The 13,434-nt window shown below is 38.1% G+C and overlaps 1 protein-coding gene across 2 annotated transcripts in view; it reads right to left on the bottom strand.

Annotated features, from left to right (window-relative positions):
• The window catches only part of KCNIP4 (Kv channel interacting protein 4), a 57,668-nt gene that overhangs the window by 17,481 nt on the left and 26,753 nt on the right, over positions 1-13,434 (bottom strand). For both annotated transcript variants that reach the window (XM_010133224.1, XM_010133223.1), the window contains exons 3-4: positions 10,664-10,669; positions 10,221-10,225 (exon numbers count right to left, since the gene is read on the bottom strand). In XM_010133224.1, coding sequence (XP_010131526.1) covers positions 10,221-10,225; positions 10,664-10,669 — 11 coding nt within the window. The remainder of the gene's footprint in view (positions 1-10,220; positions 10,226-10,663; positions 10,670-13,434) is intronic.

Below are 13,434 nucleotides of genomic sequence, written 5' to 3'. Positions count from 1 at the left end.
CATTCCTGGGGAAAAAAAAAGACAGACAAAAAATTAATACCATCCTATCTGATCCAGTCAAACCATGTGTTCATGGGACTGTACAGAACAGGTATGTGACTCTGAGGTTTAGCATGTCTGATCTTGCACTTTCAAACAAATATTAATGCATTAAAAGTTTCTCACTTCAAAGTATCTTCCTAAAGAGTTCTCATGGGACAAAAATTTCTTCTGTGCCATATATCTCAACTTCAGCCTTGAGTCCTAAATGACAGATGTGAGCAGCAACCACTCTGGTGCAGTGCGTGGAGCTATTAGTGCTGCTGTTAGCCATGGCTCTCTGCTCCTGCAGCTGTAAGCAGCATTTGTGTGGTATGGAAACCAAGCAGGAACGTAAATCGCGTTTGCAGTTAAGTACTACTGATGGAACACGCAGTCATATCCTATCAGAAGAGTTATATTCAATGAATTCAAAAGGCCCTGCCACAGATGATCTTATTCAAACCTTGCAGATCCTTGTGCTTCTTTACATCTTTTTCATAAACTGGAATATGTAAGAAAGCATTAGCAGACAGTGTCAGAGCAGAGGGATTACAAAGAAAATGAAAGGAAGGGAAGGAGAAGAAAGAAAGAAGATTAGAGCAGTGACTTTACAATGTAAATGACTTATGTAAAGAGGTAGGAAAAGCAGAAGGAATACAATATTGTTTACTAAGTTGCACATAAACGTCAGACCGTTGACTTCTAGTCCTAATTTGCCAGACAGAGAGGGTGACTTTGAGCAATGCACTTAATTCTTTTTTTGCCTTAATTCCTTCTTTAAGACAGAGAATGAAAAGAGCCTGGCAAGATTTTAAAATGAAACAAAGTAAGAAAAAAAAATTAAGTTTTAAGGTTCTTCTTTTATCTATTGCTATGCTATTAGGACAGATGGCTCAAGCTTATGTACTCCTAGACCTAAACTCAGGAAAAGAAGTAGCTTTAAATTAAGGTAAAGAACTGTGTAATATCTTTTACCAGTGTAATAACAGCTTTTCCCATGAGAGCAAATGATATTTCTATTAGAACAATACTGAGGTATTCCTCTCCCAAGCATACATTGGTAAATATGCTACACCACTCCCAGACCTGCATAAGGAAGAATAACACAGTATTCTCACTGAGATGGGTGGCAGTGTGAAAGGACAATGTAGTATTTTAGAATTTAGAAAAAGAAGCAGTGGCTTCCTTCTGTTCTTCATGTAACTTCAGACAAAAAGCTAGGCATGTTTTGAATGCACTAAAATGAAAAACTGTGTATTTGAATTTATACAGGTCCCATTTTTGCTTTTTTTTTTTCCTGAGAAGCTTAATAAATAATAAATAACAAAATGTGCATTTAAGTTCATCTAACTCTATGGATTATTAACGTGTAAAGCTATTTTTATACCTTTTCCTTGGATGAGAAAGACATTCAAAATATGCTCATTTTGCAGAATGCTCTCCCCTTTTTTAAGGGAAATGTCAGCAACTCCAGCTGTGTCAGTCCTTAGTCTGAAGCTGTGAAGAACAAGACTCCCATTTCCTGACTGCACTTAAATGTTGTGATGTTAGAGGAGAATTAAATGTAGTCTGGAAAATTTGTCTGGATTATGCTCTGTGACTTCCAAATAAGTTAGCAACCTGTTCTTAGAGAAACACATGATTTACGTACCTCATCTAAAGATAGTATTTTTTTCTGTCACTTAATGAACTCCAGTTTTGCCATACTGTTAGAAAGAAACATTGCTTGAAAAGGCAACCTGTTTTCACAGAATTACATATTAGTAGAGCCAGGCAGGACCTCTTGAGTTTATCTAGGTTGACCTTCTGTATCTTCCTCTTCTCTTTACAACAGCATTGCTGGTAACACCTTACCCTTTCCATCCTTGGATGTCTGTACTAATTGTGTCTTACAGACATTCATTAAAAATCTGTGATGCTGGCCAATTAATCTCAGAAATATCAGTTCAAACTTTTCTTTCTTTAGCTTGGATCTTTCCTCTGAGACTACGAGACAGTGAACACTTCTTAAATAATTTTAGTCTAAATATATGTGCCTCCATCATTGCCTCCAAGATTGCTCTTGTCTTGACTCATAAATCTGGCTTTATTGTGTTTATCAGGAGATTTCACTAGTCCAGTGAAAGAGATTTAATATTGTAATTGTTAAGTATGCCCCATGGCTTTATGTCGTTATTGCTGACTTCTTCCATTGTACCAGCTATAATTAAAAAAATCTTTCTAACCTTTCATTAAACTTCTATAAAAAAGAGGAAAATAATTAAATAGTTTCAAAGAAAAATGTGAGGCTTATTTAAACTATTTCCCACATTCCTTTTTTCTCCAGCTGTATATAATTTATTTTTTACTGAACATTTTTTTTGACAGTCTTTTAAAATTGCATTAATGATGTATTATATATTCCTTCTAGGGAATAAAAAGGAGGAAAAGTTCATCTTAGACTGGTTTTTCCTGAGTCCAGTGCTTCCTCCTTTAAAGAGAAAATAATATAAACTGACAAAGAAGAGACAGATTAATAAATAAGATTCTGCCTTCTGATGATCTCTCTTGCTTGCAATTTTACTGCTGGGAAATTACACCTCCAGCACACGGTCTTATGAGCCACTCCAAAACCTCTGAATTATTTACAAGCTTCATGCTGTCCAAGTTGTCTTTTCTTCAGTACTTCTAAGAATACTGCAATAGGTGGATTCTTCTTTACCACCCAATCCACACCCTTTTTAGTCAAGAGGCAAGCCCAAAAAGACACAAAAAAGGAGCAAAACTTAAATGTAGGAAAGAGAATAAAGGAGAACTCAAAGCTCAGACTTTTGTCTGCGTAACAAAAAAATTTGTATGATGGATAAAACTGTATTAGGAGATTTGGCAATTTTAAATATGTTTTAATTATAGCCTCTCTCATGACAAGTTCTCCATCTCATGCTTTATCTGCTGTCAGTTTTCATTCTGCTTCATTTTAGATATATGTTCATGTCTGTTGACTTAATTATGTCTAACCAATATTTTCTTTTTTTGCATGTACATCGAAATTCACTGAAAGTTTAAATTTTCCATAAACAAAAAACTTAATGGAAGACCACGTACATAATTTTGAAATAGCATGCATATACTTTAAAGCTAACTCTACCAAAAAACTCACAACCTAAAACCACAGTGGCTTTTCATAGTCCAGTCTAGTTCCTAATTTTTCATTTGATCAAAATAGCATGAGAATGTAATAAATGGCCTTGATTTAATAACATAATCTAGGGCAAATTAATAATGATATCTGGGCCAACAGACACCTCATGAAGCTCAATAAGAATTACAGTGTTCTGCATCTGGGAAGAAATCAGTACCAGCTGAGAAGTGACTGGCTGAATGGCAGCACTGCGGATGTGGGTTTCAAAAGTCTACGTAGACAACGTTGACATCCCTTCCCTCATCCACTAGCATGTCACCTTCTCATAGAAGAGGATCAGGTTAGTCAAGCAGGGCCTGCCTTTCATAAACTCGTGCTGACTGGGACTGATCACCTGGTTGTCCTATATGTGCCACATGATGGCACTCAAGATCATTAAGATGACCATTTCTTCATGGATTATGGGGACTTTCTTCTGCTTCCCATCCCTGTCGTCCACTTACAGAAACATTTTTTATTATTTTCTATGGCAATGGTAAGGTTAAGTTCTAGCTGGGCTTTGGCTTTTCTAATTTTCTCCCTGCAAAGCCTTGCAAAAAACCCTGATCGAAACCCCTGAAGTCCTGCTGGTGGCTCCAGGCTTGAAGCCTGATATTGAGCTGGTGGGTCTTCCTCTTTCTTCCCACATTAATTCCTGAACAGATCTATTACCCCCTCTCTGAGTCCCCACATCTCATAATCTTTTCCAGATTCTCTATATTTTCTTTCCTTTCAGAAGCTCTTTCCGAGATAACCTTTAATCAGGTTATCACCAAATATTACCCATTTGTCAGACATAAGAGTCCAAGATCAAACCAGATCATATGCATGCAAATTTCCAGTCAGATACAAAATCCCAGCTCACTTTCATGAACTGGCATGTTCTGTGAAAAGCATGAAAGAGTATCTTTCCTAATATTCTTCTGCATTCTCACTTTCTGTCAGAGCTTGCCTTGTGCTGTTTCTGTAGCATAAGCCAGAGAAAAGATACAGAGAGAGAACCTTTTCTTTCCTGGAAAAAAAAGCAGGTGCAATTCAGGATTGTGTGCAATCCTGCGAGCTAATGTAAGAGATAGCATCATGGTACATTGATATGGTAAACTTTGACGTCAAAACAGGAAAACCCAGTGCTCTCTCAGCAACCGCAGCACTTGCGGGCTATGAGAAAGGAGTGACCTTAACTTGTCAATCAGAACAATATTGAAAAAATTACTTATCTGGATATTTTAGAAAACTATTCAAAGATTATATATGTAAGTACTTATGCTATTGATGAAAATAACTTTTATTTTGACTGGGTCTTTTATTTAACTGCAAATAATTAATGGTAGTGCATGGTGTCCTGATGTGGACCTGCACGTGCAAAATGCTAGTTAGAAGCTTATACACTACATTTGTCTAAAAACCTCATAGCCTGCAGTCACAGGAAGAAAATTCAATGGCTACTGCACCTTATTCCGTTTAGGGCCAATGCAGGAGCTGGCATTTTACAGTTTTACCCTGCCTTAAAGCTTTGAAATGTAGCTAGTATCCAGCTGATATGGTATAAAACAATTTAGTCATGTCTGCAAACCACGGAATGTACTTCAAGAAGAGTAGAAGACAAAACCACAAGCCAATACATTCTAAACTAAACTTGTATTTTATTTATGCTTAATAAAACTGTTTATGTTTTATAAGCGTGCTGCTCCTGGCTGTATGCTGGATTTTGTTAGGTTGTGTGGTTAGGTTATGTGGTAAAACCTTGTCTGCACACCCACAGAGGAACACAAAGAGACTATAGCAGGTTGGGGAACCCAACTAATGCCCTTCACTGGCTGCCCCCAGGACGTCCTGGTAGTCATCATCCCATCTAAGGGACAGCTCCAGAAGCCCAGAAGAGCTTCGAGGCACTAAGGTAAGTGGGAAACCAAATTAAGCACAAAGAGGAAGGGGACACATGGTCCTGTCCCCTCCTAGCTCTGTCCCTTCAGTCCCTGTGTCAGGTAGTCAAGACGAGTGAATGCTTGGACTGAAGGGGGTTGCCACTCCAGAGTAGGGGACCCATTATGGGATGCAGAGGAAGAGCATGTGGGGATTGCACAGGAGTCATTATGGGATGATTAGCAGGGAACCAAAGGTGGGGAAAGGGAGGAATTTAAGTGATTTAGTGAGAAACAAGAAGGGGAGAATAGAGGAGTGAGAGGATAAAAGGTCCTGGTCATATGCACATGGTTAGCCGGTCAGTTTGCTTGGCTGTTCATGCCCTGTGCCTGACCAAGGCAGTCTGTCCTGTCTTCTTACTAAGCTCCTTTCCAACTCTTCTTGGGGTGATAGCTCTCTGTTCTGTGTGTGCACAGGTATGTACAGGGTGTGAGTGCAGCAGCTGGGGTCAGACCATGGGTTGAAGGGCCCGTGTGTCCCTGGTGCAGCAACTGCAATATGTGCAGGGGTGTGAGTGAGTGTGTGAGTGCTAGCAAAGATCAAGTTGGTTGACATGGTGAGCAGGTGACATGACCTGGGAACCAGGATGTGAGTGGGTCTCTTAAGAGTAACAGCATGATAGGAGACTATGAAGTTGCGGCCAGGTGTGTGTGTGTGTGAGATGGCCTGTATCACAACTGGAGCGGGGCTGCAGTCTCAAGGGCTCTTATGCCCACGTGCCAGCTACTGGGGAAACTGGTACACAGGAGCAGCTACTGGGCATCTGAGCCCCATGTCTGAGCTCCGCTGCTGGAGAGATCCACACTGTATGTATATGTGTGTATGTTTATATCCATATATATATGCATTCTCATTAGTGGACCTCCGTCCTGCTCAGCCACAGAGTTGAGCAGGAGGCTCTTGGTGCTGCGTGACTGTCTGTGTGAGTGCTCTGTGTGTGCATCTGTGTATGAACTGTGTGTCTAGCCATGTGTATAGATACATGTTTGATGTACACTTGTTCTCTGTGTGCATGTGCAGGAATACATCTTCAGCCTTGCTGCTGGATGGAGCTGGAGGCATGGCAACAGCCTCTTGTCTCTCATGCTGTTGAAAATGGCCTGATGCTTTCCCACAAGAAATGTAATTATTTCTTATTTTTTTTATTATTTGATACATCTATTGAATTCAATACATCAGTTCATCAGTATTATAGTGATTTACTTGGGAATAACTTTAGCATTAAAGATGTATTTACCAAATACCAACAGGGCTAAACTCAAGTTTTGACCAACCATAGAACTGCCTGCTGAGAATAAATAAGTTTGTAATTTAGTGTAAGTTAAACAAATAAATTTGTAATTTTGTAACTAATTTCTCTGTAGTAAATATAAATCTATCTGTCCTTGGTATATTCATCAGGGATAGATTTTATTGCTTGTTTATATTGAAATGAGTCCTAGTGTGATTAATTCTATATCCTGAAAGTGCTCTTAGAATAGAGGTTTCACTTTTTGATATTGGTTTTTTTTCAGTAAAAGCAGAATACATATCAGAAGTGATCTTCGTGAAAAAGGGCTGGGTGGAATTGCTGGGGTTCAGATCACATTACTGGCCAATGTAGGAGAAACACTGAAACCAGGGAAAAAAACCTGCAACAGCTAATATAAGTGAAATTATTTTAGCAGGACTTCAAAGTAGATGATGCAAACAAAATGAGGTTTCTGGGGAAAGAACGTTTTGATGTTATTAACGGAAAAGCAAATGCAGTCTGAAAAATATCTCAAAAGATATGCTTAAAAGAGATGCCATGCACTAGCCTGTGAAGCAGCCTCAAAAAACTAATTCAGAGTAACCCTTTCTCTTGAAATATATGAAATGTGGCTGAAGAAAGCGCTAGAAATTAAGCCTGGGAAAACTAACCTGGGAATACTTAGGGAGTTCAGAAGATATTTTTATTTTCTCATTAACTCAAATTTTTTAAAAAAAATTTCCGGCAAACATATTTATGCTCCTTTTCTTTTTGCTCTGCTGTAGATACTGCTAGAAGAAGATGTGGGGAGAGGAGAGCAGCTGTTTCACTGCTGTAGTTAGATTCCCCCAAGAGGACAATGAATTCACAGAGACTGAACTATAAGCAAAGTGTTGTCCATTAGGTGTTGGTAAAATATCAAAGGTTTGTTCCTCCTATGAATTAAAAGAAAAAACCTCTTGTCTGTAATCTGTTATAGACAGTCGTTTCTCTGAACAGCTTCTTTGAACTGGCATCTTCTGGACTGCTGTATTATCAGTGTTTGGGCTCCTGCTTTTTAACACTTCTTTTTGAAACTAGGTGAATGACAGAAACATTTAATTTCCTTTTTATAGATTTCTCATTCAACATCTCAACACATCAAATGGGAGCTTTGAGGAAGTTTTTAGGAAATCAGAGCATGTATGAGATAATTGCAATGACACACAGAAGAGATACCTACTTTGGCTCTTTTGATCAGGCAGTTGTATTATTCCCCCACCTCTGTGTTCCTCTTGAGCTTTCCTGTTTGCCTACTACAAAAGCCAGTTTGACAAAGGACTGGGAGTATGATTGGCAGGACAGTATCTCAAACTACTCACAAAGGATGCTATTTGATTTTATTCTATCTTTACACCTATCATTTTGGTGTTTGGCCAGGTCTATGATATAATCGAACAAGTCCAGACCTTACCTGCCTTTCTTCTGAAAAGCTGTGGAAGGAGCTGCTGTTAATTACCAAGAAATGTGCAAATATGGGAAGATGAGCAGAGGCAGGCTGCAGTGGAAGAGATGGGTAAAAGAAGGTTTTGAACATGTGTGCATTGGATGCTTGGTCATCAGCAGTGGCAACCAAACAGGCTCAAAGGAAAAGTGTGTGTTCTGGGAGTGATCTGTGCAGATGAAACCATAAAAATGAGGCTTCCTAACATTGAAACACCTCAGATTAAAGACATAAACCACACTCAGTACAAATAAGAAAGTGTCATTTCTTTCCTTCTGCTAGGCAGGTGAGCCCCTCCAGTTTTACAACATTTTATACTGGTTTAGTAGCTGGCTTACTAGCTTCTCTAGCCAACATGAAGAGCTGCCGCCTTCTCGCCACTTACCCATTAATAGAACATCAGTTAATTTTCTCGGAGAGAGAAGCTAATTTCTCAAACAACTCAGAAACATGATTTTTTTACTTGAATCAATTTTCATATTCCCCTAAGTAACTGAAATATTTTGATAACTTTCCTAACATTTAAAAATTATAATCTGTATTTATTTTAATTAATGAATTATTAATGTTGTACTGATAAACAAAGAACTTTCAAGCTAATGTGGTTCTGCGAGAAACCAAAAATGGACTAAATCAAGGATTTTTTCTCTGTTTGAGCATAATTCACCCCCATAATTTTGCCATGTCTATTTAAAGTAAAACACATAAAAAGTATAGGACAAAGGGTACTTAAAACACAGTTACAGCTGAAAGAATTTAATATAATTTTTGTTCTAAAAAAGCTTCCTGGAGTACAATGAAGATTAATTTGTACATTAGCGAAACCTTTCCTACTTTGTAGGAGAGTTGAGAGTCCCAGTGCATTAATATGTGTAAAACACAGGAAGATATTCAGAGAATTTTAAAAGCTCAAAATACCAGGTGGTGTGGGACTTTTTAATTTTTATTTATTATACTCTTTGAAATTATTCCTATGGAAAAATCTAATTTTAATGCCAGCATTAATATTCTTTTCGTCTGTGGGATATTATCCCCACTATGTACAACAACATATGTTGTATATATGAATGAGTATGTTTATAATGACCTATTTCTAGCTTGATGGATTTTCACTGATTTTCTCTAATGAATAACCTGTGTTCAATTCAGTTACATTGAAAACTGCTCGTGTTTTTAATTTCAATTATCACTTCAACTTTTCAGGACTGGTATCTACTGTTATCAGGAAAGGGACAGCTATTAATTTTACCTGCTGTATATCAGAACTGAATTAGTTCTTGGGTTTTTTCTTCTGATTTGATTTCTTATCTTAGTTTTCTCAAAAATGGGCTATTAAAAAAAAAAAAAAGCTTCCACAGCACATTTTCTTTATTGAAACAGTTCTTGGGTTTTGTTTTTTAAAAATAACTTCTGTGCAATCTTACAGAACAATGCTGTAACTAAGCAGTGATGAATGATGACGTATGTTGACCAAAGAAATACTTCAAATCAGACTTATTTAATGACTTCAAGAGGGCCAAAATTTCTTCCTAAACGAGCTTGCTATTGTTTTTAATTATTGCAGAATTAAGCTTTATATATCAGAACATAAAATAACATACTCTAGCCTTGTATATTTGAATATACTTGTCAGCCTTGAGGGCTAGTAATGAAGGTGAAGAAATACTTTATTCTTTGTAGAAGCTGTCTGGGATGAAAGATGTGCTCTTTGACACAAAAAAGAAGATGTGTCTTTGTGGAATGGTTAGGGATGGTTATCTCAGATAGGCTTCTGCCCCGACTTTAAAGCCTTTGTATGAATTTGCCTGTATATCGTTACAGGTGTAAAGCATAAGCAATTTTTGAAGGAGGACCTAGAACACAAGAGGCATCCCCCAAAGGGTTGCACTAATTACTAAGTCTAAAGGGACATCCTTGATTTCAGTCTTTACTCCCTGATCTAAAGTACAGTAGAATTACTTCTGCTAAAGGCTAACAGGGGCAATACCTCAGGTTGTTGCATTATTTCTGTCACAGAAGCCGTAGACTAAGTTTATAGCTCAGTGGCAACAGTCTACATTTCTGTGAACATCATGGAAGTCTGTCGAGCTGATAACATCAGTCTCCATCGACATCCATTGGTGAAATACACGTAAAAACTCTTTTCAAGCCTTGTCTCATCAGGTAAAACACACATTTTCTTGCTTCTATTTAGCTGCCTGTAGGAGAGTTATAAAAATGCTTTCCAACGGCACAGCAAAGATGTACAAGCTTTGGGCCTCCCACTGGAAGATACTCTAATGAACAAAAGCCTTTTCCCACCCCCTACTTGCTACGGCAATTTCAGAGGAAAACAAGCAGAAATAATGGAGCTGGCTCACATCCAGCTTGTGTGGCTTCACACAGTAAATAACAATCAACACTTTGGCTGCTTCCAGGATGCAGCAGGCGAAGTGCCAGCAACACTTTTAATCAGCTCCATTATTTGTTTAGCAATGCCCACAGACTAGTGTAGTTTTTAGTTTCCTGTTATTAGCACTGACAGTAAAACAACAGTAAACAACATGACCAAAGAGTTGAGCTTAAAAGCTCACGCCAAACCTTGACACATCAAACTTTATGGATGAGTCCCTGGCATCTGAAAAGTGCTTACTGTTTGTGCCCTTACTTGTCACTACAGGAGGGCATTTTACAATCCCGACTCCACAAATAGGCAGGAGCTATAATTAAACAAAATGTAGCAGAACCCATGCTGCCAGCACCGAGCCGTGCAGTTTGCTGTAAACACTTTGGCAAAGAGAAGGTACTCAGCATCTCGTGAGAAGCGGTATGTCGGTGAGCGCTGCTTCCGTGACATGCCTTTCACACATTCCTATGAGAGTGCTTTTGATCAAGTCCGTTCAAAAGTACTGAAATTCTAGGTGAGAGGAGGAGGAATAGCTCCTTACTGGCAAGTGCTAGTCACACAGGTGCATGCCCTCGCACCCACTCAAGTGATTCATCTGAGCTAAATGAAGGACATCACCAGTCCTTAGCAGCAATATTGGAGTATAGGTCAATTCCCTACTTTGACAACATGGAGGCCTTTATTCTGTTTTTGTTGCATGAGTGAGTTAAAATTTAGAAGCTTGGTTGGTGCCTTTGTTTTCCCTAGAAGCATCTTGTACCCTGAAAGGTAATTCGCTGGGGAGAAAACTGAACTAACAACATTCTGCTAAAGATTAGCAGACTTACATGTTCATGATTACTAATATTTTATAGACGTATGTGAAAATGAGAAAGCCTGAATTTGACTGAAGGTATTTATGAAGTCAGTGTGTCAGGGATGCATCAAAAAAAGAACTATATTCTGTCTAAAATGCTGATCCGGGGGTTTTTGTGTGATTGTCGGTCAACTGGATGTTGATATTAAGTACTGACACAAAATCGCATTCTCAATTTAATCATGAAGTAAGAACACTCTGAGTTTTGCATTCCTGGGGCACATGTCTGCATTAAACACTCTCAGCCTTGAAGTGTGTCCTCACTCATGTTATTTCAGTACTTTTCAGGGTGGTGGTTCATTGTTTCCTTCAAAGACAATGAAAGACAGTGCAATGGAAAAGGCAGACAGAACAATATTTGGATAGTGCTAACTGATGAAAAGCACTAAGGAATTTCAGCTCCTACAGAATCCTGTCAGCTCACAGAAATGGCAAAGAGGATCAAAATGGGATTTGAAGTTCAGTAAGGTATATGAACTGATACCTTTTTTAGCACAGAGAAAGATCTAAATAAACTACATAAATATCCTTTAGGCTGTTCTGAAGCATTCCTTGTCTCATATGTGGATTCTCAATACATTGCTTTTGGCAGCACATCTAAACTTTGTAGCATAAGTCAAATCATTGAAACTGAATACTGAGATAAACCTAAATAATGGTGATTGATATTTTCTGGTATATTTTTGTGAAAACATGAGCAGCATGAAAAAACAAAAAAGAAGCAGAAGATATTTCCCAGTTAAAACAGATAACAAAAAGGAGGAAAGATAACTAGAGAATCAGAGCCATTTCAAAAAGAGTTATCTACCATACAGGGCAGGCCTAAAAAAGATTTCATTTCTCATAGCTGTATTATCCCTTATGGAGATTCATTGAGATTGAAATTGCTGGGCATAAAAACGTCTGGCAAAACCGGCTAAGTTTATGGTATATAAAATTTGCCTTTGTTCCATAACTGCAGTTTCTGAGAACAGAATAAGAAAATAAGGCTGTTACAACTTGGACTCCATTACACGAGGAGGTTCTACATCTCTTATCCAGTGAAGCAGATGCTATACAACTTACTTATTTTCAACACTACTTGAAGTGCTGTGGATTTTTTCAAAATCAGATTCAGTGTGGTGATTTGATCAAGTCTGAGGGACCATATGACACTCAAATCTGGAGAATTATACTACTTAGAGATAAGAAATAGAAAAATAATTGATCTCTGTGCATAAGCTTCTAGTCTGTTCATGGACTGATTAGAGCTGAGACAGTTACATTAATAGAAAAGGGATGTGCTTCAATCTTAGGATCATAATTAGGTCTTCACTGGGAAACAAAGCAGAACACTTCTTAGAGTGCCGTGAGATTTCCCAAAAGATGCTGCTCCCAGGAACTCTAAATGCAGAAGATAATGACCAAATGGAGAAAGGCATCTCGATTGCAGAGCAAAACCTGAAACCTCCAGTTTCAGGTCCTCTGTTGAATAACTGAGAGCTCTGAAGAGGCCTGGCATGCTCCCAATTGAATGGTGGGAATGCCTTGACTGGAATTCATGGCTTATTAATGTAGGAGGAAAGAAAAACATTTTCTGAAGAAACCAGAAAAAGGATCAGATTTTTCCAGTACAGGGCAACAGGGACAGGTTCTTATCTACTTGTAAAAAAAATAATAATTAGAATATGTTTTGTAATTGCCTAGTGGAAGTGCCTTCCTCTGGGACTGGACTGAAAGATTTCAGAGCCAATTACCACTAAATTGCAGTTGTCTGACAGACAGGAGGAATATGCAGTTCTTTTCAGGAGGAATATGCAATTAATGTGGTGGGGGACAAATCAGCTGAACAAAACTGTAATTGTTACGTTTCTATCTAGAGCTCTGAAATCCTTGAGAAGCCATTCTTACAGAGAAAAACACAGGAAGAGGGTCAAAAAATCTTCATGCTACTTGGGTATGCTCCCAGCTGTGAATTTGGGCATGTTTGCAACCAACTTTAAGAGAGGCGGGATTTTTAGCCTAGAAGAATAACAATATAAATTCAGGACCTAAACATTACAAGTATCCAGAATTGTGGAATCTATAGAGGTAGTTAAAAACTGATAAATTTTTCATCACTTTCTGATGAAAAGATGAATCTGATTTTGCATCTGCTTTCATATTAAAGTTCTCTGTTGTTTCATGTGTCATTCTTCTTTCTCATCTTGCTCTGGAGGAAAGTAAAAATGTTTCCTGTTTTAAAATTTTGTTAGTAGTAATGAATCACCCATTGTACTCTGATTTTTACTGAGGTCTCATTATTCAGTGATGGAGAAACACACACAAAGAGGTTGTGCCCTAAATACTTAGGAAAGAGGTGAAAAAAGAATGTGAGATGAGCTGGGTTGTTCAG

Source organism: Buceros rhinoceros, unplaced genomic scaffold, assembly GCF_000710305.1.
Source record: "Buceros rhinoceros silvestris isolate BGI_N320 unplaced genomic scaffold, ASM71030v1 scaffold5023, whole genome shotgun sequence".
Classification (NCBI taxonomy): Eukaryota; Metazoa; Chordata; class Aves; order Bucerotiformes; family Bucerotidae; genus Buceros; species Buceros rhinoceros.
This window is presented reverse-complemented; position numbering and strand designations above follow the sequence as displayed.